The sequence below is a fragment of the Taeniopygia guttata genome, chromosome 8 (genome assembly GCF_048771995.1).
Source record: "Taeniopygia guttata chromosome 8, bTaeGut7.mat, whole genome shotgun sequence".
NCBI classification, from domain to species: domain Eukaryota; kingdom Metazoa; phylum Chordata; class Aves; order Passeriformes; family Estrildidae; genus Taeniopygia; species Taeniopygia guttata.
The window spans coordinates 11,751,955-11,779,584 of NC_133033.1; the positions used below are offsets into that span (position 1 = coordinate 11,751,955).

At 36.7% G+C, this 27,630-nt stretch overlaps 1 protein-coding gene across 1 annotated transcript in view; it reads left to right on the plus strand.

The window, feature by feature from the left end:
* Positions 1–27,630, plus strand: part of MIGA1 (mitoguardin 1) — a 35,349-nt gene that overhangs the window by 1,983 nt on the left and 5,736 nt on the right. The window contains exons 3-12 of the mRNA XM_012575242.5: positions 870–1,047; positions 2,038–2,174; positions 2,416–2,542; positions 2,963–3,099; positions 3,851–3,974; positions 19,479–19,579; positions 26,345–26,463; positions 26,641–26,713; positions 27,063–27,149; positions 27,273–27,371. Of these exons, the coding sequence (XP_012430696.3) occupies positions 870–1,047; positions 2,038–2,174; positions 2,416–2,542; positions 2,963–3,099; positions 3,851–3,974; positions 19,479–19,579; positions 26,345–26,463; positions 26,641–26,713; positions 27,063–27,149; positions 27,273–27,371 (1,182 nt within the window). The remainder of the gene's footprint in view (positions 1–869; positions 1,048–2,037; positions 2,175–2,415; positions 2,543–2,962; positions 3,100–3,850; positions 3,975–19,478; positions 19,580–26,344; positions 26,464–26,640; positions 26,714–27,062; positions 27,150–27,272; positions 27,372–27,630) is intronic.

A 27,630-nucleotide genomic window follows, 5' to 3' on the forward strand; every position in this document is an offset into this window, starting at 1 on the left:
TCCAGGCATTTAGTTTTCCTCATGGAGTACAGTGGTAGTTGTAGAACTCAGTCAAGAACTCATGGTACTTGGAAAGGCAGGGTTATCAAGTCAAAGGTGCTTGACTTGTTGACTGTAAACTCAGTGCAGAGAGAAGCTTTCAATGTTTCTTCAGATTGCACAGTGGTGATAGTCTTTAGCAACCAGGAGTGCCAGAGTGCAGTGGTGCTCTGTGTGCTCTCCCTGCTATGAGGAATCGTGTTACACAAACACCATATGAGGCACTATGGATCTGGTTTTCTCACAGCATTCTGTTCCTCAAGCAGCATAAGTTTCCAAAAGATTTTTATGAATGTGAACTGACTTTCCAGTTAAATGGCACTTGTCTTCTTTGTGTATCTTGTTACTTTGCGTGTTACAAATTTTTATTAATGGCTTTTGATACAAGTTGCTTGTGTATGTGGCTCTTATTTACTAATTTAAACACCTATAGACCTATGACTGATCTAGATCAAAAATAAAATGTAAATTTTTTTAAAAAACTTAATTTAGAGAAATGTATTTAAATATATGTTCTATTCAAATTGAAATACCACATGAATGTTGGCATAAGGGTCTTCCACTCTTTCACTGTGCAAGAAGTAGTATAGTTGGGAAAGGCAAGTTCCTTCTCAGTATTTTTTTCTTGTTAGAGATTTAATTGAAGCCCTGCATTGTCCTGGCATTAAAAAGAAGTTAAAAAACCCCAAATCTTTGTTTGAAAGTCATTTGCTTAGATCCCCATAGTCTGTGAATTTGCAATATACTTTATAGTTCTTTATAGTTTGGTGTTACAGTCTGTCTCTCAGTGTATATATATGTTTGCAATTAAATCCCACTTTTATTTTCAGATAAAGCTTTCCCCAGGGTTAAAGAAACTTTTCACAGTAACAGCAGTGAGTGCAATATCTGTGATTTTTCTGGCCCATCACTTTAAAAGAAGACGTGGAAAGAAAAACAAGAAAGTGCCACCATGGGAACCAGCTCATCTCGTATTAGAGTGTACCAAAGCAGCTGCATCAGAAAAAGGTAAGTCATGGAACCCCCAAGCTGGGGCTTTTTTTGTTGTTTTCTTGGAGACAAAAAAAAAGTTGTGTGAGGGGATGGATGTGCATAACTGTAGTAGTAAACCAAACTATTTTTCTTTGATCATGGAATAGTTTGGGTTGGAAGGGACCTTTAAAGTTCATCCAGTCCAACCCCTGCATTGAGCAGGGATATCTTCAGTTAGACTAGGTTGATCATAGCCACATCCAGCCTGGCCTTGAATGTTTCCGGGGATGGGGCATCCATGACTTCTTTGGGCAATCCATTCCAGTGTTTTAGCATCCTCATTGTAAAAACTTTCTTCCTTGTTTTCTAATATAAATCAGCCTCCTTTTAATTTTGAAATTATAGTCTCTTATCCTATTGCAGCAGACCCTGCTGAAAAGTCTATTCCCATCTTTCTTATAGGCCCCCTTCAGGTACTGAAAGGCTGCAGTAAGGTATCCCTGGAGCCTTCTCCAGGCTGAGCAACCCCAACATTTAGCCTTTGCTCAGAGGGGAGGTGCTTCATCCTTCTAATCATCTCCATAGGATGGAACACCTAATTGGGTTTGATTTGTTAGACTTTAAATTTTGAATTTGTCAAATTGGAAAGAAAATTACAGTATCTTATAATGAAGCTGGGCTTCTTGTCAAAGGTGAAGTTTTAATCATGAACCAGCATTAAAACTCTTTTTATCAATAGTGTATTAACAATGGGTTTTGCCATTCTTGCATGTGTGTCTCAATATGGAGAAATTCTGATTTGGTTTTTTATTGAATAGGTGAATAATTAAACTAAAATGCATAGTTATTGTTACAGACATTGAATTCTGATATGTAGTTTCTCAAGTAGAACTGTAAATAAAGGAATAATTGTTGTTTGCTTCTAAACTGGATTTTACTGAAAAAAGTAAATGCAATTCTTGGTAGATTTGCACAAGAAGCAATATTTTGAGTTTGTAAGAGCTTTAAAATAAATGTGTTTCTTAGGTTCTAGTTGTTCCAGCAGTCGACAAAACTTGACTCTTTCTCTGAGCTCTGCCAAGGAAAAAGGATCTCAGTCCTGTATCTATGCAAATGGAGGACTTTTTAGTAAATACTCTGGTTCAGTTCAAAGCCTGGCCTCGGTAAGTAAAAATGTTTTAAGGCTCTTGAATGTCTGCTAAATTTCATTGAAAATGCATCTAAAGGCTTCACTGAGCTGAAGAAGTTTCTTGAATGAACTGCACAGGCAGCTAGAGATGCTGAGAAACCACTGTCCCTACCACAGAGTAAAACCAGTTTCTAGGCAGATGGCTTGGATGTAATGTACTCTGGCAGGAATGTGGTTTTAAGGATGCTCCCTGTAACAACACTTTGTTTTTCAAGGTTCAGAGTGCCACCTCTTGTCACAGTTGTGCTTGTGCCAATTCTAATTCCTGGGATAAAGCAGATGAAGATGACCTTAAGCTTGTCAATATTCCAGTGACTACACCTGAAAATTTGTATTTGATGGGTAAGTCATAATAAGAATATTCAGCATCTGCTTACAACGAATGTAAATGATTTCTTGGCTTTATGGTAAAGTGACACAAAATATTACTGTGTTCCTTCTAAGTGTCCTGTTGGCAAGTGTCTGAGAACATTTCCATAAAATAATGAAATCATACTTGATCTAAAGTTAGTTTTCTAGAATACTTTTTCTTTCACTGTATGCAGTAATAATCCTTAAAATCAAGCCCTGACACATGGGGAAAGTGATTGTGTTTCTTTACACAAAAAAAAGGTAAATATATACTGGGTATATACTGGTATAGGCTGGGAAGGGATGGTGTTTCAACTTACATCTCTGTGATAATTATGTTTATTTTAACTGCATATTCTCCCATGTCTCTAAAACATGAATGTAGCTGAATCTGTTCCTGCTCTTCCCTAGGGATGGAGCTGTTTGAAGAAGCACTGAGGCGCTGGGAGCAGGCCCTAACTTTTCGTAACAGGCAAGTTGAAGATGAAGCAATCTGTGGTTCCATTAAGCTGGGAGCAGGAGATGCAATTGCAGAAGAAAGTGTAGAAGTGAGTACAACCAGTCTGTAATCTACTGATGCTGCCCTGACAATTTGTTCTGTGTTATTACCTGAATCTTTGCAAATTCAATTACCAAACGACAATTGATTCAATTTCCAATTTAGTGGTATTGTATTTAAAGGAGATCTGAGTTCATTCCTTCTGACTTTTGGTTGGTTATTTGGAGGAGGGCATGGGAAGAGAACTAGCATTATTTATCTTTTGGCAATTGCTGATGCATCAGGGTTCGCTTCTGGACAGTATTATCGAGCTATCAAGCAGACAACTTCCCTGCACATAATCCCTTGGGTCCTCTCTTTCTTTTATGAATATGTGAGAGGGTATCTGCTTGCCAGAGATAAATGTCTCAGGGAAAAATAATCAATTTCTGCATATTCACAAACAATGTACATAAACTTTGCTTTCCTCCTTTCTTATAAATGAAATGCTAAAACTGTTTTGAAATAAACAGATATGTGTTACTTTAATTATTTCTAGTGCAGCAAGCATCACAGTTAATTTAAAATTATTTTTAAATTTAGATTTTATTTTTCATTACTCTAAATAAAATGTGTGTGTGTTCTGAAAAGTGTATCTATTGTGGATGTTGAAGTTTTCATCTGACAGTGTCCCTGTGTGGCTTATAGGAAATTAATATGACACAGTTTGTTCTGTGAAGGCTTAATATCCTTGGATTTTACAAAGGAATCTTACAGGCTGAAAGCAAATAGAAAAGCTGCTAATGTCTGTCTTCTTGCAGGATATCATTAGTGCTGAATTCATTCATAAGCTTGAATCTCTTCTTCAAAGAGCTTATCGTCTTCAGGAGGAGTTTGAAGCCACCCTTGGGGTCTCTGATCCTGCTGCTCTAGCTAATGATATTGGTGAGTACTGCTACTTTACATCTTTTTTGCTTGTAATTATGGCTCTTGAGGGGAGGACTGAAATATCCACTGAGCAAAATTATACTTATCAGTGAATCAACAACAAAAAAATCACATTCTTTATATTATTATGTTGTGTTTGATGAAGTGGTTCTATTTTAGATAACAGTGGATTGAAAGGAAATTGTTTTCTTTGTAACTTGTTACAATTTAAACATTTATACAACAAGAATATATGACCCTTTTTATAGCATGGGTGTTCAGAGGTTTTATGCATCTTCTGAACTATGAAACTTTATATGCTTTTGTCATAATTCTTTTACCAAAACGGGAAATTAAACTAGAAAGACTTAATCTGAAGCAGATATCCATTAGCAAAAGTCTTATCTCTGGTGAGTGAAATTTATCAGAGTTCTGAGTGACTAAGCTGCTGCAACGGCAAATATAATGAGTAGTTGCTGCCTGACATGCTGATTAACTACAGATAGTTCTATTGAAAGAACTGGATATTAAAGATGGATGCTGTTGTACCCTTTCATAATTCAAGATGAAGCATCTGTTCTCAACTAAGAATAGAGTTTAAAGGCAGAGCACGTTCTGGATCAGTCTGGCAGGAGCTGTGCTGCCTGGCACGAGGTGGCAGTGCTGTGCCGTCCTCTCCTGGACCTCCTTGTCCTGCATCGACCCAACACAGCCGTGACAAGGGGGAAATTAGATTTGGGTCAGAGCTGGCTTTCTGACTTACCTGCATACACCTGTAAATGTAACCTCAACGCAAAAAAACATTTGAACATTTCATTTTGGTATCTGAAACCATCAGTCAAGTTGCATTGTATATCCAATTAGAATTTGGATAATTAGAAGTTTATTTATGATTTCTGTCTTCAGGCTGAATTAATAAAATGGTACTCAAAGGACTTCATGTGAATCTGCAATGTGTTTAGTTATTATTTTGCTTGATTACCCTGGGAGTATTTACAATTAATATTTCATTTTTCAGATGTGATAACTAAATTCTTGTTCACCAAGAATGTTCTGAGAATTTGATCCCTTTTGAATATTCTTTATAGAAATAACTTTTGATCTCTGAGTTACTTTATTATTTAAATTTAATTTGTGCTGGCCCAGATGAGTGAAGTAAAAAGTGATGAACTGGTTTAGTGAATACTGTTTTCTATGTTCAGGATTTGGAGCTTTTTATTGTTATCTTTCTTGAATTTTTGACTTGGACAGCAAGTATATTAAAGGATGCTTCACTTTTTCAGAATGTTTTAATAAAAAATCAGAAGGACAATCTCCTTTGAAGTGTTTGTGATGCCTTGAAGGGTTCAAGAGTCACAAGAATAAGCCAGTCAAGAAAATTATGAAATCCCAGGATTCAAAAGAAATAAAGATAGTACAGCCTTCTTTGCACTACTAGGAATAAAAATAATACTCTAGTGCAAAATACAAACTACAGTTATGAACAGAAACAGAAAAGGAGGGTCCTATGCTATGTAGGAATGCTATAATTTGTGGCAAAAGAGGCAGCTGAGATGGATTTTCTGGATGATTTACATTTAAAACTTCTTAAAGAAATTAGCTAAAGAAAGCATCCTAATCTACTATTTACTGTTCACTAATCTTGTAAAATGAGAATGGGGGTTGTTTGTTTGTTTGTTTGTTAAGATTCTGAGATAAATGGGCCATTTCCCAGTCATTTGGAACAATCTCCAGCATGTCATGCCTGTGAAACTGTAACTAATTTGCAATTCTGATACCACAGACAAAATAATACAGTATTTAATTTGAGCCAGTTGATACAGTTTCAAAGCAGGTAAGTTTTCTTGGACTGTAGGTTTTTGAGAGATCTGCAGTTTGGTGAATTCGTATAGCATAAATTAGGTGATATTTAGCTCACTGACGTGAACAGTTATTTCTATTTCTGCCCACTGTTAAGGGAGAGATTTACCTTTCAAGGAAGATATTTGGTCAAATGCTGTAATTTTATCAACTATATAATTGATTATAAAATCATTTGTAGAGCTGGAAGTTGATAAAAATTTATCATTTAGGGCATTTAAAAAAATAAACAAAAAGCAAAGGTTAGTAATAAAGATCTGAATTATCTCTTTAAATAATAGCAAACTATGTTCAATCCTGGCAGATATGGATTGTACATATAAGTGAGAGATTTTAAAAGAAAAATCATGAAGAAACACTTAAGTAAAGTTACACATCATAATCAGTGTAAGCTCTTGGCACATTGCTGCAGGAAAAAAACTTTTCTAACCTTTGGCTCTGTGCAAAGGACAGCAGCAGCATAGAGTAAAAGATGCAGTCTTGGGTTGGTGTGGTTTTAGAATACTGTGTCCCGTTCTCTTGGTCATATTTCAGAAGATTGGAGATTCTAGACAGGTCAAAAGAAACCATAAAAATTTTCCACGTTTTAGAAAAACAAACTAATCTGTGGTTCGTATTGAGCATGTCAGCTCCTTATTGAAGAAAATACTGAGAGGTGACTGACTTGTTCTGAATAGCTGCTTACACATGGAAAAGTTATGTGGTGCTGGGGGATTTGTAAACTTTGTCAGAGTCATAACTAGATCAAATTTCTAGTTGTTCAAGTGAAACCAGTGAAGTTCTGAAGTAAGCTACCCTCAACACATTTCAGAGGCAAGATTTTTTTTTTTTTTAAGTGCTGTTTTGGGGATGTTTTCATTCTTTTAGAGGAAGATACAAACCTGGGGTTAAATGGTCAGTGTGGTCTTTCTGGCATTTAAGTATTTCCCCTTGCTACTATTTTTCCTTTTAGCATGAGACTTGGGGTGAATGAGATAAAGCCTTTGTCCTTAACAAATTCGTAATTGCCCCATCCCTGGAAGTGCTCAAGGTCAGGCTGGATAGAGCTTTAAGGGCATTAAGCCCTGATGGCTTTAAGGGCTTTAAGCCCCTGTTGGCAGGGGTTGGAACTAGATGGTCTTTAATGTCCCTTCCAACCCAAACCATTCTGTGATGACACAGCTCGTTAAAAATGCTTATAACAAGCTATTGTGCTTCAGGGTTTCAACTGTTCATCAGCAACAATAATCAGAAAATGTTTAGCTCTGTTTTTTTTTTTTTCTCTTATACATAGGAAAGATAGATATGGTTTGTGGATTTTTCTTCTGTTTCCTCTACCTGAAGTGCTTGTGATCAGCCACAGCTGGAGTTGAGGCTCTGACAGTTGGACAGATGCTATCAAGTGCTACATAAATGCCTGACAGGCACTTCTTGTTCTTACTTATAAGAATGGAAGATGTTTATAATTTGATTTATAAGGAATTCCAAATTTGTTCAGAAGGAAACTTACAGAGGTAAAAATTTTTAGCAATTTCTCAATTTTGGCTTTTTCTGTAAATTCTTCTATCAAACTTCTGGAGATCCTGAAACCTCTGTCCTGCTATTTATCTACTGTTCACAGATGCTGCTCCTTCCCAAAACCTTTAAATGTTACTCTTCCCAACATTTCTCTCTACCAAATCAAATTTAGATCTTGGCACTGCCATTGATAAATCATACCACAGGCTTGCTTTTCATTTTGTGATCTCACTATTTTAGGTTGGTTGTGCAGGATAAACAATTTGCCAAGCAGGAGCCTTCTGGAGGAGGCTGTGGTAACGTGTCACATGGGAGAATCAGGAAAGAGTTACCTGGGGGCCTGCTAGAATACAAGAGTTTATCACTGCAGCCACTGTCTTCCTTCATGTGCTGTGTCTGAAGTGCCTCTCTTCTGCCTGCTAGGACAGCTACTTCTGATATTTCTAACTATTCAGCTTTCAGCAGTGCAGATGACAGAGGTATAAATAATATATTTTCTCCCTGTGAGTAGAATACTATTAAGAGTAATAATAAAAATAATTGCAAATAATAATTTTTAATTTGGTAAGCTCTTGTTGACTTATAAATTATTAATACCACCCTGGAAAGACTCGCATTTTAAATAGATGAAATAATGGAATGCCATCGTGTTCACTGTTGTTGCATTCTCCACTGGACTCTCAGTATTATCATATAAATCCATAAGCTAAAATAGGATTTCAGTAGAAAAAGTACTTCTGGACATGAAAATAAAAGAAATATGTAGGGCTCAACTGTGATTGTTTTTATGCTGTGCCACTTAGTACTGTGGACCAGCATGGAAAGCCTACAGACAGGCTTTCCTGAGCAGGCATGAGGCTGTACGCCATGAGAAAGGAGGCAGTGGGCACAAACCTGTGAAATGAAATAGTCATCCTGTTTTTATCAAGTGATGAGTGTGTAGAGGGTTAAAAGCCTCCAGTACTTTCAGTAGTCTGCCCTTGAAGAAAGCTCTCCGTATGTTTGTTTCCTATTTAGATCTTTCCTAGCAGGCTGAAATGTTAGTCAAGTTAACTTGGGAGGAATGCAAAGAGTTGGGAGAGAAACAATAGCTTTACTTACAAGCAGAATTTCAGGTCAGAGGGGAAAATTCTCAAATTGTAGGGTTCCTTGTCAGTGCTAAATTCCTAATACTTCATATTATTGTTTTAATTTCTACTGTAAAAAGGAATGCGGGCATTTAAACTGATGGTGACTTGTGTACACTGGCACTTAAACTTTTTGACAATATTAAAATGTTTTAGCGTTAATACATTTTAATTTTTATAATACTTTTATTGTGTATCAGTTACACAGTTTAAATCAAATTAAGTGTTTGAGCTACCACAGTAAAATCTCTCACAAAGGTCTGTGCTGTTGGATGATTTTGTTGAAAGGTTTGTCTGTTTCTTTTTTTAATTTTCTTCTCACACTCAAAGATATGTCTGGCATTTTGGAGAGAATAAGCACAGCCTTTAACCTAGTCTCAAAACTGTTTGGAGAACTGATTTACATATTAGAAACCTTTTCTTCAGTGGCTCTTAAACAAAAATCTTTCCATAATCACTGAAACTGTTGAAACCTTATTTTTATATAATTTATTAACACAGACTTCTGTAATGTCTTCCTATCCATGGATTAATATCTACAGCCTGTATTTTTTCCTGCCTCTGAATGTTAAAAATTTTAGTTTGGATGTATTTTATTTGCCTATTTTCAACAAATGTTTCTAGTTATAATTCCTACTCTCCAATGAGGAGCAGTTTGTAGTACTTCACTTAGGTGAGCTCTAATATTACATACTATTAACTTAAAGAATCATGTAACTTTTTAGGTTAGCTTGAAAACTTTTGCTTGCTTTATTCCTTAAAGATAAATTTACATTAAATAATTTCTTAATTTCTTGGAGAAGGCCTAAACATTTTTCTAGTGGCTCAAACAGGATTGAAATCAAAACAAAAGAAAACAACAGCATTTTCTCTAAGTGTAAAAATGTATTCATCCCAGTAAATGAGGGAAAAGGAAAGAAAACTATTTTTAATTCTGAGGAAAAGCTCAGAGAAGTTATTCCAATCCTATTTTTTAAAAATTAATGCATATTTTGAACATAATTTTTGGCTATTGCAGTTTGTTGAAGTTCAATAACTGCTAAGACATGAGATCTCTCATATTGCAACTTCTTGCTGCAGCTCCTTATTTCTGACACCAAAGAGAAAGTGCACATTTGAATTGGATTGTATGTCTTCCCTATTCAGTAATATTTGAATCTTCCCTTTAAAGACATTTTGTCCAATATTAATAACACTTCCTTTCTAAATGGCTGTCCATAAAATTCCTTATCACAAAGCACGTAGGTACAATGCTTGAACAGAGTAAGATTGGTAGTTAGAAGTTCAATCTAACACTGAAGCAAAAATATTTTTGCAAATGTTTTGTCTGTAAAAATACTGTAATGCTTGGCTTTCTCAGTGATACTTTAAGTTTTGGCAGTACTCTACTAAAAATGCAAAGTAGCTTTGCATAGACATGCAGTTACTACTGCTGGAAAATGTTGATATTCATAATATGTATCTTTTTGTTGCTATTTGCTAACATGGAGTGTATTTTTCTGTTAATCCTAGAAGCTGAAATCTTTTCAACAGTGGCTCAAGGATTTCTATTTTACTCTTCACTGACCCAGCAATGGAGAAATCAAGGTCACTTACTATGGTCACTTAGCTTGGAGGTTTTTCCAAAAGCACTTCCAATAAGATGAGAAAGAATCTTTTTCTGGTTTTTGAGGACTCTCGTTACTGTTTGCCCAACAGCTTTGCCATTAGATCCAGCAGTGGATCTATTTATACACCTCATTGCTTTCCCTTAAATGGCATCCCTGAGCCCTGTCTTCTTTCTGTCCACACCAAAACTCCTGTCTAAGCCCTTGTCTCTCTCACCTCTTGAGTCCTGCCATGTTTTGTCTTGCCTTGTCCATTTAAAACTTGCTTGTCTGGCATGGACTTAACTGTTGTTTATAAAAATCACCTTTGCTCATTTTTCTGACCAGATTATTCCTCTCTTAAGAGGTCTTTCTCCCTTGGGAACTTCTCTTCAAATGAAATACAAGCTGGTCCTCCTTTTAGCTCTAAAAGCTGCTTATAATGGAACCACATCTACCAAAATTATTTTATTTCCCCAACTTTGTTCAGTTAGCTGTTCCTGTGCATCCCTGCTCAGGCCTCCTAACACAAAACACATCTCAACTAAATCTGCTTGTTCTTTACAATATGTGGGCAGCTGCAATTGTCTCTTTCTCAATTTTTAAAAAAAGTATTTTAAAAGTACATATTTACCTTCTTTTTGAGTAAAGAAATCATTTTCTCGACATGTCAGAGTTTGAATTATTAGCTGCTTGCCTGCATTTTGAAAAGTTGTATAAAAGTGAAAAAAGGCCTCCAAATGCAGGAAGTTGGGTTTTTTTTTTAATTTCTCCACTCTCGTGTTTTTGTGATACATTCTTAAGAGTTATAGTTTGCAGATTCTTTCCAAATATCGGGTGGGATAATTGTTTATTTTTCTGGCTGGAGTACTGGCAGTGTGAGGTTATATAAACTGATGATCAGGAACAAGTTTTGGTCCTTAGGGCCAATTCCTCTTTTAGAACTTGTCTGAAAACAATCTCTTCTTGCATTGCAGTCTACTTTTAAGAGAGGCTTGTCTGAAACGTTTTTGGGCAAAATAAAGAAAGGTGAGACAGAACAGGCTAGGGGAGATAGAGGCAGTGATAGTTCAGAATTTTGGAAAGAAATTTTCCAATGTAATCAACTCTCTTGGCTTGGTAGCTTAGTCTTGGAAGTTGAGCTTTCCACTTGTTTTGGAGGGCAATATCAAAATGGAATATTGACAGAATCATAAAAGCAGCAAATACAGATTTCTGCACTATAGTTTTGTTAATTCAATAGTTAGAACTAAGATAGATACACGTCTGTCTGCAATTTTTTTTCAAGGACTTAAAATTAAATTGAAACACTGTGTGCATATGCACATACCCAAAGGCTAGGAACTTTTCTTAATGAATATGTCTGCTGTGTTTAAATCTTTCTGCCCTTTAGGTGGAAGAGTACTTAACAAGGTGGCATAAAAGATTGTGGTATATCCACACAGCACAGTCTTCAAGAATTGCTGTTAACAGGATTTGTTATGTAGCACTAGCCATGCCCCATCACTACAGCTCTGCACGTTTATTTGCCAAGCATTTAGTTTAGGGTGTGGTTTTTAATTGTTTACCCTGTAACTGGAAGGCTCAAGTAGCTTGTGTAAGCATTTCATTTCTAATGTCTTTTTAATGTTATACAATTTTCATAAACTTCTGTTTCAGCTTGCAATGTTTCAAAGTTGAAACTATATGTGGGAGTAAATTTATTTTTGTGGAAAGTTATAGCAAAAGTGAACACTAACGATGGAGGGAGTAAAATTTATTATTCATGTCATTTTTCTCTTGTGCATGTATTTATGCAGTTAATTGCTAAAACTCTTAGAAAAAGTAACTGGGTTTGAGATGTGCTTGATTTCCCTTTTGATCGTTCAAACTAAAGGGTGATTTTTAAATAAACTACTGTCTTTAATTCTCTGTGAGCTATCTGGACTGTGCACATGTCCCACCTTACCTAATAATCCAGTTTTGCAGCAAAGTGCTGTGGTGTAACTGATTCAAGAGCACATGTCGATCACAGCAGGCTTTATTCTGTCTCCTGCTATTTAAAGCTGTCCTTGTTCTACATGGAGAAATGCTGTGAGTATTTAAAGGTAAATGTATGCATGTTCCACATGGCCTGGCACTGATTAGCAGCTGCTCAGACAGATGTAGTTAAAGATGCCATCTAGTCAATGTATTGGTTATCTGTAAAAGAGAGTAAGGGAAAATAAAACAAAGCTTGAATACTAAAGAATGTACATAAGTTAGGTGATTCCCAATGGTCAGGTTGCTCTAATAATTACTTGCATTATGACTAAAGTATCAATATGTTCTTCCTAATGTATTTGTCAACCTTATAGTGTTATTAATTTGGTTTTTTAGTTTGTTTGATAATTGGTCTTATTTAGTAAACTAAAGATTCAGAAGAATTCAGAAGTACAACTTTATAAGGATTCTTATCTCATTCTTTCCCATTCTTGAGGACAAGTGGAATCAATAGGCCGCAGTCAGTGGGGCACTCTAAGATATTCTTTAAGTCTTACTGCTTAAGTTAAGCATATGTCTTAGTAATTTAAGTTCTCAAACTGTCTGTGTGCAGCTGGGTTTGCAGAAGCCAGTCACATTCCTGAGCAGTGTCACTGGCGTGTGCAGTGTTCTGTAAAATAGTTCTGCCCTGAAACTGACGGGAAGGCTGAGATTGTTAGGCTGTTCTTACAGAGTTTGTCTGTGTCAAACATGCTTATTCTGAATACAGAGTCTAAGTGTGAGCCCAAAACACACATGTATGTCTGCATTTTCTGATGTTCATTTCACTGAGGATCACCAGCTGTATAGCTGGTTCTGTCTTTGGTAATTCAGGGAGATGAGAAGGTATCAGATTTTTCTGATACTGTCTTCATACATGTAAGTGGTATTATCAACTGTTGGACAGCATATGTTTCTTTTAATGGAAGAAAAATGAATGTGTGGGTTCCTTTTGTCAGGCTGTCTTTTCTTGCTTTGAAATGTCAACATCCCTATCCTATGGCATGATGTACTGGCTAAAGAAAAAGCTTCCTAGAAATCTTAGTTTGACAAGATCATCTTGGATGGTCCCATGCTCTTATGCTGTGTCCAGCAAAGTAGTTTTTATGCCAGAATACTAAAATGTTTGCTCTTTTGGGTTTCATATAACGTGTTAAGAAACTGATTTGAAAAAAAGTACATTGAAGAAACTATTAGAAACACAACAAGTTTCAGGAGCTGAGCAACAGTTGCTTGTTATTATTGTCCCTTTTCATCACTATGTGTGGAATATCTGTCTTTGAAGAAATGCATGGTGGGAAAGACAAGAAGGGGGCAACGAATTGCCTTGGAAAAAAGGGATACCGGGATACTCTTGGTAATGCATTGGTGTAAACATCCTGCTTTTAAGTACCCACTGACTCACAGGTGTGGAAGAACTGAGACCAAAGGGAGAAGTTCACTTACTTTTGAGACTTTTCTGTCTGGTGAGAAGACCTAACCTGCTTATGGAGGCCTCTGGCATAGGAAAGGTACTGAAGGTACTAATTTCTAGATGTGGAAGCCTGAAAGTTAACCTTGTACTTCCTTCTCTAAATATGACATTGCATCTTGAATCTGCTCTGCATCCCCATGAGTTAATGTACTGTCTCACTGAATGGGGTTGAACAGACCATTCCATTGTCTCTAGAAGGTGGCTGTACAAAAATAGCAGTAGGTTGCACTTGGCTTTGAGATGTGAAGAGCTGAGAAAAGGCAGTGACGTTTAAATCTGATGACTAAGGTGTCTGGCAGGCTCCAGAGGGCTGTGCTGTAAAGCCTGGGGCTTCAAAGTCTCAGCTTTGAAATAAGCAGCACTGGAATTCAAACTGGTCTTTGCTGTGGACAACAGAGATGTGATGCTTTCTGAACTACAGGAGAATGGAGTACCCCTGTGAAGAGGACTAACAACTTTGTGCTGCCCATCCATCCAGACTCTGTCTGGATTAGACAGCTGAGCAAACTTTGCTTGGTTGCCAAGTCTTTTCTCTCAAATCAAAGTACAGAAACTTATCTAAACTATTAGACTTGAAAACAGTAGAGTGCTCAGAAGCAAAACTTTTCTATAAAGGATAGGGATTTAAGCCTTAAAATCAGGAAAGATCCACTGATACTTAAGTTCAGGGCAAAGAAGTTGTGAAAACCTGTATCCTTGTATAAGTGTAGAACCATATAATGTGCAGTTATGAATCAGTGTTTACATTTCAGTGAAATGAAAGGCTATGTGATAAAGAGAGATCTCGGTAGTGACATATAATTTACACAAGATAAATGTCTCAAATCAACTTCAGGATCATATGTTTGTAAAGAGAGTCAGAGGTAAAACAGGTGAACACATGCATACATCTATTTTGTGTTTACTAAGCTGATTTCTCAGCTGTCAGCACACATGATATGTTAATTCAGGGTATAAAATACATTTCAGATGCTGCTTTGTTTTCTTAAAATTCAGATTCTAGCAACATAGCACCATGTGTGTTTACTCTGCCTCTTCCTTGATATAGAGTTTCTCATTATGAGGTCTTTCTATTTTGAAATGTTGGTTTTACAATAAATCCTGCTATGGTGATTCAGACATAGCTTTCACAGGTCATATTCTCTATAATAAAATTATATTTTTAGCCTTTGGTATTTTCTTTGCTTAAAAAAATAACAACTATGAGAAAGTATTCCAACTCTTTTATCAAACTCATGGAATAATTCTGTAGCAGATTTAAATTTTGAAAGTATCATTTCATTTATCACCATTCCAGGGTATAAAATTTACATAGTATTTCCTAATACTTTTCTGTAATTTGATGTACCTGTGTGCATGGATTATGGGAAATAAATTGAACTTACATTCTCTCCTCAGGTACACTTGATTTTTACATGGAGAGACTAAAAGGATTACTCATGTAATTTTGTGCTGTTTACTTAGCTTTCCAGGATGAGAGCAATAGGATATAAGAGCAGTAGCCATGTTGTTTTGTTTTATTCACCATTAAATGTGGTATTCTGCAGATAATATAACTTTATGGACAAAGACAGCATCTTGAATGTCTGAAAATAGTCAAACTATTATCAACATCACATAAGTCGTTATTATTTCTTTCCAAAGTATTTGGAAAATCTCTTGAAGATTATGAGAATATTGTGGGCAAATTGCATTTTATCCAGATGACAAGTATTGCAAATCAGTACATCACAGTTTTCAGGTGGATTTTATTGCTTTTGTGTGTAAACTGAACAGATTGTACTATTAAATTTTTATAAGCATTCTCTACTTATGAAGAATATATTACTGTCATCTATACACATGCATTTAATTCAGCTTTTAGTCAGCTGTACTACATTTGTCTTAAGAATAACTTCAAAGTAGTACAGAACACAGTGACTGAACAACATCTTGGGTTTTACATTATGATAATTAGGTGAGAACCCAGTGTCTTGGAAAATGGACCTTTTTATACCTGTATGAGTGTGTTTTAAGTAGAAGGCTTTTGTGTGAACCCTGAATATTATAGTTGTGCTTGGAAACAATTATGAAAGCTGTTGAGTCAACTTTTTCCGAGGAAGTAAGATTTGGCTGTCTATTCACACGTAAGCAGAAGATTATTCCCTGCATGAAAACTACTGAGGTTTGTGTTAAGGATGTGATTTGAAGGCTCAGCAGTAAGCTCAGCCACAGGTTACCTTGACAAAGGTCTGTGAGTGCTAGGAGGAAGGTGAAATTGCAGACACTGATTATCTGATGGTGTCCTGTGCTCCATTTTCCCCAGTTCTTCCCCACTGACAGCTTTGTTTGCTGAGTTGCTGGTCTCACAATGGTGAGCAGAAGCTCAGAGTTAGAGCAGGGCCCTGCTGGAGGTGTGAGCCCCCACTGAGAGCCAGGCTGGAGTATCTTCTGTGGGTTGGTGGGCGTGGAAGGACTGTTGCTTTCTTTCCTAAAGGAATCTGTCACTTCAGTTTGCATCAGAGCAGTGGCAACAAAGAGCCATGAGACATGTTGAACTTGTGATACATGCTAATGTATGGATGGAGTACAAGATTTGGGGAGATATTTTTAAAATACCCTGACCTGAAGTACATTTTCATGCTGACGTCAGTAACAGCTTTGGTTTCATGCAGTTAGATGAGGTGCCTCCAGCTCCCCCAGATATTTGTGTTACTGGAGAATGTAAACACATAATGCAACAGGAGATCCACAGTGTGGGTACCCTGCTCCATTCTTGACTTGCTTTTTTAACCTGTGGCTGTATGACCCAGTCATAAAAAGGGAGCACCTGAAGGCTGGGATTTTTTCCTTTTTATAAATAGGAAATGATGTAAAATTCACTGTTTTCTGGGTGCATCCTGTAAGACTTCATGTAATGCTTTAGCAGCTTCTTGGTAGAAGTGATGATCAGCGCTCTCAGAATTATGGCTATTTATAAATGTAAATAAAGCTGGTTTTGTATGTTTCAGCAAGGGGTGACACCACTGTGCCACTTTTGACTAGCTGTGTGACTGTGGCACACTCATGGAACTGAACTGTATTGATTCGTGCTGCTGTGCTGTCTGAACTGCATTATTGTAATTCCTTTCACTGCACAGGAAGCCACACATTGAAGGGGTCTGAGCACACAATGTGGGCTGGCAGAAAACTGGGCCCCTGCTGCAGTGAGGGTACCATGACTTTTCATTAGTGGATTCCTTTGCAAGGTTTTTTCCTCTTCTGAGTCTATAAAGTTTCTCCTTTCTCATTCCGCTTTCCTGCTTGTGATGTTTTAACTGCATTGATTTTCCACTGAAGTGGGAGGGCTGGGCAGAATAGGGAACCATGACTTTAATGGTGGTACTTGGAACTAAAGTCTGTAACTCTCAGAGAGTTCTTTACTAGTGGGTAAGTGCTTTCCTTTTTTAAATGTGTCAGCTAAGTGCCAAACTCACTTGTGAACTCCTGCCATGTTTCATTCAGGGTTGGCAGGAAGATAACATGGAAACGGTTTTGAGAGTTTTAAAACATTATGTGAAGGTGAATGCTTCCCAGTTGAATACTAAAAAGTTAATTTCTGTGCAGTTATGAAGGTCAGATTTTGCTCTGAGAGTTTAGGAGGTTAGCTTTGTGCCCTGTCTTATTGTGAAAACCTACCAGAACAAAGACAAATAATTATTCTGGATTAGTACTTTGTAAATAGATGTGAAAATAGCTTGGTTCTGATTCTTTTTTTTTTAATCTTGTTTAGTTTTAAAGAGATAGTTGTTTGCCAAACCTTATAAAGCCAGGAGTAATTTCACAAGCTTTAGCAATCCTCCATATTGTTCCATTTTTTTAGTACCTTAATCTAATTTAAGGACCACATGTACATTTTTAGGCATGACAACCAAGAGCCATGATCGTAACATCTGAAGCTCTACTGCATCCCCTTTACAAATATAAGTGAACCCAAAATAACTCCTTGGCTCCACAAATAAGTAAAGTATATTTCAGTCTCACATACTCGGTAGTATTCCCCTCCTGAAGTTATTAGAATCCATAAGAACTAGGGATGAATGTGTGAGCACTTGCAGGCACTGGTGGCTGGGTTCCTCTTGCAGCTGTTCATTCCAGGAGTCTCTTTGTGCCACTGTCTCTTTTTTTCATGTTCTTGTGTCTAAGAATGTTCTGCTGGTACTTGCATGGTATGTAGTCCAGCTGTAACTTAATTTTCACCCTAGTGAAATTCCATGGTGAATTTTCGTAGTAGCGTGCTCTCTCCACAGTGTGGGTATTGATAAGCACCTGCTTGGCTAAGGATGTTTTAGGGTATTAGGGTGGTGGTGGCCTGAAAGTCAGAAATAGCTAACAAGGCTGTTTGGTTTTCTTTGGGGAGGCTGTGCTTTGCGTGCCCATATCAGTTACAAAAGGTATTATTTCACTTGGCATTTTCAACCTTATTTTTAATCTTTTTCTTCCTTGTAAAATGCAAGTTTTGTGTCTTTTTCTGTAGCAGTGAGAATTTGAGTGAAAAAAACGAAATATTCCATATTCAACTAATTAGCATGTTAAAAGCAATAGTTTTAGGTGATAGTTTTAGGCCATATTAGAAAACTAGGAAGTATGACTTCTTCAACAAAGATGGATTAAGTCAAAATGTTATTAACTCTAGACCTTCATATAATCTATAGCAGGCTGAATGCAAGATCTGTGAAAGAACCCCTGATTCTGTGTTGTCCTGGGCTGTGGTTCCTTCATTTACACCAATTATTTTTTAATGTATGTGGAATACATTTTAGTTAAACAGCATTCATATGAATAGTGGTGAAGTCATGATTGCAATTTGCCTAACCCGCTCTAGTAAAATCTTTGTCCAAACTCTGAATAATTTTTTCCCTCACTGAATATTCCCAAAGACAGATATTTGTTCTATGCAGTTTTTGAGCTGTCATTCCAAGTCCGTAACTAATAAAACCATAACAACCACCAAAGCAATAGTTAAGTAATGTGGCTTTGTAGCATTTCAAGTGATGAGTAAACCATCCCAGTGAATTGGCATTTGGCCACTCCGCCGTGTAATGGAGTTTTTAGTGAAGTATTGCCTTAGCAACAAGTCTGGATGACATTGGGTAGCTGCTGACTCTTGGAGATAAAACAGGCTTTTAGGAATACATGTGTAATGTCTGAAGGTAAAGTAACCCAAAATAAATGCATCTGCTCTATTGGGAATGCAGGATGGGTCACATCAAGCCAAAGTCTGACTTACTGACTAACAAATTTAATCCTTCTGTGAAAGTGTTTCTGTATGGTAAAAAGGAAATCATCCCTGAAGTGCAACAGTTGAAATCTGAGAATAAAGTAAAGCACAACTGTTTTTAAGTTTTTAAGAATTCTTGTACTAGTTGTGGGTAGTTCTGGATATAGTTCTGGGTGTGTTATTTCAATGAAGAAGCTTTTTGAGGAAAGAGGATGCAGTGAAGATTAAAAGCTTCACTTGCTCTCCGAAGAATCATCAAGTGAAAAAAGGCATGAAAAGTAGAAAGTGAAACAAATTCAAGTGGAACCAAAATATGGTGGTGTTTTATTTATTAATGGACTTCTATTTCGAAAAATAAAAGTAGAGGCTAGGACATGGAGCAGTTTTTTACATAACACAGCCAAGTCAAAAACTTAACTGAGGGCCTAGATCAATATAGCAAAGTAACATCATAAGATAGAGAGATCATCCAAAGTCTGCAAAAGAAAGGCCAAAACCTTGACAAAGTATTTTTTTCTTCTTCCAGTTCATTGTGGATGATATTCAAAAATCTATTTTAAAGGCAGAAAAACAGAGTCACCTTTATATATGTTAGTGGGTCATGAAAGAATTTACTCTTACATTACTATAATGTTGTGCCTTCCAAATGAAATACTATGTTAAAGTACACATAAAACACATTTTCAATATTTAAATGGCATTTTCTCATAGTCTAATAAACTTTTTTTAATTTTAAAGATAAAAACACAGACATTACTGTAAAGGATAATGCGGATGATTTCTGCCTTCGAGATACATTAAGCATTGCATCCACGGATTCCTTTGTGTCCACAGCTGAGGTAAGAGTCTTAAAGATTGCTTTTTTAAAGCTTTTTTGATCTATTTGAATAGTGAACAGAAGAAGCCTTATTTCTTGCTAGTCATTGTAAGCAAAAATATATTTCTCGTATGGGGGGAAAAAGCTTTTCCAGACTTCATTGGACCCAGTTCTTTTGGGGATTTTTTCTGTACTGGCATAATGCATCCCCAACTCCTCCTAAATAGAAGTTGGTTTTGAAAAATAGATCACATTTTCATGAATGAAGAAGCAGTCAATTGAGGCTGTAGTAGTTTCTTTCATGATTTATATTTTTTCTATTATTTTTTCCTATTGCTTTACCATACGATAAAGATGTATGAAGATGGCTTTATATTGTTTAGACCTGGAGGGGTTTTTTTTGAGAGGAAATTAAAAGAAATGGACAGCTACCTGATTTTTAGCATGTTCCATGCACAATATGATGGCACCAGGTTGAATTGTTACTCTGTTGTTGCACCGTGATGAAATGACTTAGCAGGAACCAGAGGTCTGAGACTGCTCTGGAGCTGGTGGGGAAGCTTGTGTGGCTGTGTGGGTGTGCAGGGACCCCAGAGCTCCTGCAGCCACCATGGGAAGGGCCCTCGGGCCAGCAGTGACAGTCCCTGGAGGTGTAGTGGGACTGCCAAGGAGCCTCCTGACTGGCCACACTGGGGACCTTCCTTGGCAACGTGATGTACTTGGTCTAACTTGCTCTAATCCCCTGGGGTAAGAGTGCAAAGGACACGTAACAATCTCTGGGTAACAGCCTATTAGCTGGAGTCTGCTACAGCTCCCGTGAAGTATTTGAAAGAGACTCATGAGCAGTGACACACTTACTTGAATGAGGAATATCTCCTTCTGTAATCTCTGGGGAGCTGAAGTGATCTTCTCCAAAAAACAGGAGAGGCGGTTGGCCTCAAAAGATCCATTTTGTGTTAGATATTGCTCTCATGCACACTACAGCTAAGCTACTGAAGTCAGTTGCAAAAACAGAGAATTGCACACACATTCTTTGCAACTGTCTATTATAGGGCTTGTTTTTTCCATAACCTTGATTTAGTAATTCACATTAAATTGTGATTTCCTTGATTTAGTAACTGACATTAAGTTGTGGTGCCTAGCATCCATTCCTAACGAGGATTGTATCCATAGAGACTGGTTACTCTTTGCTGTAATTTGGATAAGACCACAATTCAAGCTTGCTTCAACTCTACTAGCTCATGAGAGGAGCAGTAAACCATTATAGTTTGTATATTTTGTATATGATTTGTTTTTTTGGGGGTTTTTTCCCATGAACTTTCATAGGGCTTTTTCAAGTATGTGAAGATGGGGACAGCCCCTTATGCTCATTTGTGCTTGCTTGGCTTTAAAGAAAGGCAAAACCAACCAATCAAGCTAGCAAACAGAAACCCCAGGATCTATCAGTGGAATCATCATCCTCTCCTAAAGCTATATGGTCCCAGTATCTGCAAAAAAACATTGGAATCAAACTTGGACATGTAATTGTCTTTAAGTGTCCTGAAAATATTCTCCACATCTTGATACATCAAAGCCACTTCTGTCAACTTGTTCTTCCAGGACAAAGTTATGAAGATTTTCTCTTCCTTTCCAGCTGTTCTAGCCTTTGCCAATAGAACAAATTCTCTTTTCTCAGATTTTATGGAAGAATCTAGTGAAATTCTTAGGTGACAGAAATCCTGAAGATTAATAGAACATGAACAACTTGCAGTTTGGTGTTTGAGCCAGAGCACCATCAATTTTCTGTGTTAAATAGGAGCCACTAGGCCTAAACTACAGGGTCAGTTAGCTCTGGAGTTGTAGCTACAGGGCATCACTGTGTGGTGCAGGGAAAAGAAAGCTGTGAATTGGTGTTCACAGTTAGCTTGATTTAATATTTTGTCCTTCTTCAGGGGGGTGTGTGGCAGGGAAATGCTTCACATTATGGCAATGAGAAGGAATAGTAACCACTTGCCAGTGTGTTCAGCTGTTAGCAGAGAACAGCAATTGCTTTGATTTAACAGGATTACAATTGACATACCATATTCTTTTATTCTAGACGTGATGATAAGTAGCTTCCTCTTGCTTATCTACTTCTCAAATTTTTTTCCTTGCACTAGGGAAACAGTGGAATGTTTTAATTTAGGTTAAGAGGTCTGAGGCTTTTCGAGCTTCAGATTTGTCTCACCTAAGGGCCAAATAAGGCAGTTCCTTGATCATAAGCTCCCTGATTGCAGTTACAGTATTAGTAACTGTCCTAAACTTCATGTTCTGATAGAAATGTTTAGCAAAATTTCTAAATCTGAAATTCATGTGTGTTTATGCTGCTCTGTGATTATTCCCTACTGGAATAAATATTTTCACCTTCCAGGAAATTAGAACATGGCACCATTTTTTGTGGCCTCATCACACTGCAAGCTGTGTGTTGACAGTTCCTTGGCTTCTTTCTACACTCTATCCTGTCCCAAGGAGCAGGACTAAGTATTTTGTGTGACTCTGATTTTGGAGACTGGAAACTGTGTTCATGTTTCAGTGCTGACATACAGTCAAGTCAAATTTAGTACCCTGCCCGCAGGAGAGGGAACATTCATAAAACAAGACACAGATAGATGCTTGAATGGAAATTGATAGGGATACTGCTTAGGAGGCAACAAGAATGTCATGCTGTGTTACATTAGAACAAAATATAGGAAAGAGCTGTACAAAACTGGGACAGTTTGGCAGGGTTTGCATCACGTGCCCTTTTGATGAGCTCTACAGGATAGCAGGAGGGTGAGCCAAAACTTCATCTGGCTATGGCTGCTGATCAAGAGGGTGCTGAGGATTACTCATTTGATGACTTCTCATACAGAGTTGTGCCTGTCTGGCACCTACAGTATACACAGGTGCCTGAATCCTTATAAAGACAATTTAGACACAGTTGCCATCCCCATGACCAGACAGGCTTCTATTCTTAAACACACTTAGGCTCTATTAGCATTGCAGAAGGGGTGGTAAACACAACTATTTGCCCTAATTAAGTTATTAATACTACTATTGTGATAAATACTGGTATTTTCTTCCCCATTTGAGCCTGGCTGCCTTCAGCTTGTGTTGATGAGGGTTAATAAACTTTTAATAGTTTTGCTTTCACATCTACTGTGATGAAAATAGCTGCCACCTTTGGCAACAATGCAGCAGTGAGTGCCAGATAAAGGCCTCTGCCCTCTCTTTCCTGGCTTCTTTTCCATCTTCTTAACAGAACCTCTTTCCTGCTCTCCCTGACAGTGAGCTTTGTTGCTGCTTCTTCATTGTCAGTGCACATGCATTTATCATGTCTTATTTTTATGTTTTGACTAGTACTGAATCTGTAGGTCTATTTATCAAATAAATTTTTCTTTCCTTGTTAAAATGTTAACTTAGTCCAAAGCTTGAGAGATTTTTTCAGACTTGTGAATAAATCCTTTGCTGCTTTTTATTAGTAACAGTCTTCCTGTTTTCTTCCAGACCTTAGGTGGAACACACCATTTCATCATTTCAATTTATTAAAGTGGCATCTCAGATGTTTTAGTTACTAATCACCATCACATCTTCCAACTCCCCAAACACGTTTCACTTTCATCCTGCAGCTACTTACTTTTTTTAAGGAAATCTTTTCTCTGAATGTCTTTATATTTTAGAGAGATCATCATCAGCTTTTTTAATGTAGGGTAAACATAATTTCTCAGAATGTAAGGAATGCTGAATGTGCCAGTTAAGTGACCTCTCTATTAGGGGAAGCAGGCAAGAATTCCTGAAATGTCTAGCATTGTTTGTTTTTGTTACGTTCATGTAGGTGGTTATTTTGGTAGTCAACAAGGTCTTGATGCGCAGCTGAGAATTTTTTCTATTTATTAAGAAACAACTTGTGCACAGCAAATAAGAGTACTGAGCCTGTTCCTTAAACAAGCGGTCAGAGCATCTCAGACATAAAAACAATTGCAAGTAGCAAAGGTTTGATGCTTTAGAGCAATGATTTCAGCATCTCTTTACTGCAGATACAGCCCTGAAGCTGAAGTCCAGAGAAAACTGATCAGCATCTGCACAAGTCCATGCTGTAATCTTCAGAGGCTGCTCTGCAGCAGGGCAGGCCTACTTAGACACAAGTTAGAACTACAAGTTTTGGACTTTTGAAGATGTATGTGTTATTTTAACATAATGGTCTTAGGTATCCCCTGCAGATCATCATAAATGTCCTTGTGGTGGTCACCTCTTTCTCTGGTCTCTCCTTCTTGAGCCTTGAATGGATACAAGCAAAGCCTTACATGATGAGCTTGCTGCTATAGTGTCAATCATCCTTTATCTCTTCTTTGTCTGCATTTTCATTTTCTTCTCCTTGTACCTCCCTGACACTGAGGAAGTAGCAGGCACTTAGGGGCTGGCACATCCAGTCCCCCATCACAAGCCTCTGTGTTCCTGGCTGCTGCCTGCCTGGTGGCAGCTGTGACAGAGCTCCGTGTCATCCCTAGAGGTGTGTGAAGGCAGTGGCTGTGCACAGAGGTGACCACTACAGAATGGCAGGAAGGGACTCAGGAGCTTTCCAGTGTCCATCTTGCCTGTGGTGCCAAGATGTTGGATGCTGGAACTTTTTGGTAAATTGTGATTAGTACCAAATCCCTGTTGAGGAGAGTTATGTGGTGCTTAGGGGTACACAGTGGGATAAAAAGCAGGTACCTGAATAAATATCATGAACACATGCCAATTGTTGTAAGATACTTATAGTATCTTACATCTAACCCTCCTGCCCACCTTTTTCTCAAAGGTAGCAAGTCCTCAGAAACTTTTACAACAAAAAGTTCATTTTCCTTTTGATGCCATCTTGGGAGGTTCTTATCTAGAAAATGTTGTATACCCTGAATCTTAAACATTAAAGATACTGAATATCTTTAAATGTTGGATATAATTTGTGAATTTTCCTAGTAGCTGAACTCTTCTACATTAGAATTGTGGGTGTATCTTTACAAATCATCTTTAATGAGTTTTGCTTTAAGCAGGATGTTTATATAGGCAAGCTTTCACCTTATTTAATCTCGAAGAATGGCCCCTACTGGTTGCAGGATCAAGTTAAAGCATAATAATCTATGTTTATCTTTGTATTGTTACATCTATGTACTTTTTATGTCTACATATAAAATACTGATATAGCAATATATTTTTAAATACTAGAAAGCATAAAAAGAAAATCCATTATGACTCCAGGAGCATTAATGGTGTAACTTCAGAGTCTGTCTGGAATCTCATTTTCTAGTTAAACATTTAGTTTCTGGTTTTCAGTTTGTTTGCTTTTTCTCCCCTTCACTTTTTGTGTTCCAAGAGAAGTCAGTGGGAGAGGAATTTGCTCCCCCTTTCCAAATATTATTTATTGGAATTTATCTGTAATTAAAATCATCTTCTCAGGGCAAGAATAGTTAGACTTTCTCTCCTGATATTATATTTCATATATTAGCATGAGAGGAATTGTTTTTTTCTTTTAAAAGAAGCTAAATCTAATCAAGGGCCTCACCCAATACCTCCCAGATATTCAGTCCCTGTGCTAAAAGGCAGTGATCAGCCATCTTCACGTGTAAAGGTGTTTTCACCTCAGGTGCTGGCATCAGGTGAATGTTACCTGCATCTAACTGTAGAAATGACCAGTCCTAATCCCGTCACACTCAATCAGTTCCATAAATATGAAATTTATCATACTTGGCTGTATGGCCTCCGTGACAGGAGAAGCTGCTCAGCATTTATTTACTTGAAAATTTTAATGGCGGTTTAACATAAAGTAATACTTCAATATGATTTTCTAAAGTCATTCTAAGATAGAGATTAATCTTTTACATAGTTCAGTTACCTTGAGAGTTAATTTTAAAGATGTTTCTATGCTCAGTTTTAATAGCCTAGAAACACAGATTTGTTTGCCCCGTGCAGGATATTGAAAAAAAATAAATAAAAGCTATAATTAATTTTCTGGTCATTAACTAAACTGAATGATATGTAAACATTTTTTTTTTATTTTATCATTAATAATTTGATGTAATTTTTGTGATGGAATTATAGCTAGACATTGTTTTGTGGATTAAATATGATACTCTGTAAACAGAAGTTCTCTGCATTATTTATATCCTTTGATTTATGGATCTGGTTTTGGTTTTTTTCTTTCTTTAAAAATGTCTTCAAGTTCATGTTTATTTCTATGTTAACCATAGAATTAACACTGCCAATAATGAAAACCATTTAGGGAGCTGGTACTATAAAACACTGAATGCTCATGGTTTATACAATGTGCTCTGGTAACTGGGAGACTTATTTACCAGTGAAACAAAAACAGGTGGAAGGATGTTACTATTTCCAGCTTCCTAAACAATTGTGTGGTGCAATCACTCTGTACTTCATGTCCTGACAATTACTTTCTTTTAACAGCCTTGAAACCCACTAGATTTATTTTACTAGTTAAATCTAATGGGTCTCAAAGCTGTTAAATACACAATTCAAAAACTTAACTAGGCAAATTAAATACAACTTTTTATTAATTAAAAAGTTTTGAAAGTTGAAACTCTAGCTCTCAGATTTTAGGAGTTACAAAGTTAAGTCTTATGACCTGGTGTATCTGTTCTGTTCACTTGTTGATTGTTACCTCTTTGTTTAAAGCAGATGCAGGAAAATATGCATCTTTCAGTAGAATATCAGGAAAACTTCTTGAATTTTTTTTATCTACACAAAACTTATATCAGCAAGCTCTTTAGTGAGCTGCTAAAAATTTTTTTTTCAGCTTTCAGAGCACAGAGAGATTCGTAGCACATATGGTCTGGATTCCCTTTGCCACTGCCCCCTGTATGAAGAAGCCATGCACTTAGCAGAAGAAGGCAAAATTTACTCACGGGTGTTAAGGTATTGATTTATGTCTATTTAATTATTTCCAGGAAAAGCAAGAATTAAAGTTTAATATTCTATCTAGAAATCACTTTTTAGAAGTTCCTTGTACTAGGTATTTTTTCTAGCAATTAGATGGATATTCTTGTGCTGCTTTTTTTTAATGGTCTTTGAAAACTTTTCTATTTCATATAGGACTGAAATGTTTGAATGTCTAGGAGACAGTGACTTCCTTGCTAAGCTTCATTGTATTCGACAAGCTTTTCAGGTAAACTGTAAGGAGTGATTTGTCTCTCTTGTTAAGCCTAAACTAAAGTATGTGGCATTGAAACTGGCTGTTATTTCTTATGCAAGCATTTTTATAATGTAATCTATATTTAAATATTTTCTTGTTGCTTTTACATTTTTATCATTCTAAAATGAGATGTATCTGCAATTTTAATTTGCATAAAATTTCCAGGTTTTATGATTAGCTTTGGAACTTTTGCACCAAGGCTTATTAGGAACTTGTTAATTGTACTAGAAGTGATAATTATATGCAAATTGATTTAAATGTTTAAGGTCAGTTGGTATAACCTGTGAATGAACCTGTCTATATTTTCTGAACCCTTTTCTAGATAATTCTTTCAGAAACATCAAACAGGATATTTCTTGCTGAAAGTGGAAGAAAAATTTTGTCTGCTTTAATTGTGAAAGCACGAAAGGTAAAAGCCTTTTTTTACCAATGTTTTGTTGTTTATTTAACTTCTACCTGAATTCACTGTCCAGGGAAAATCAACCATATCTTTTTTTACATTTGCTTGATACTCATTGCTTTTACTTTACAGAATCCAAAGAAATTTGAAGATGTCTTTGATGAAATGATACATTTTTTGGAACAAACAGATCACTGGGATAATACCGAAATGGAACTTGCTGCTAGAGGAGTGAGTTGCATTTCTGAAAAGTGTTTTTCCTCTTACTAATGCCATAGGATCTAAAAATAGTTTTTTACAGTTCAGAATTGTGGGAAAGGCAACTCTTTATATTGCTGATTTAGAGAAATGGCATTCACCAGTTTTGTACCAGAAACCACACATTTTTTTAACTTCTCCTTTACTGATAAAGTATTTTTAATATTCATTAAAAACAATTGCAAATCTGCATGTTAATACATCATCACAATATGGTTCATGCTGAATTCCA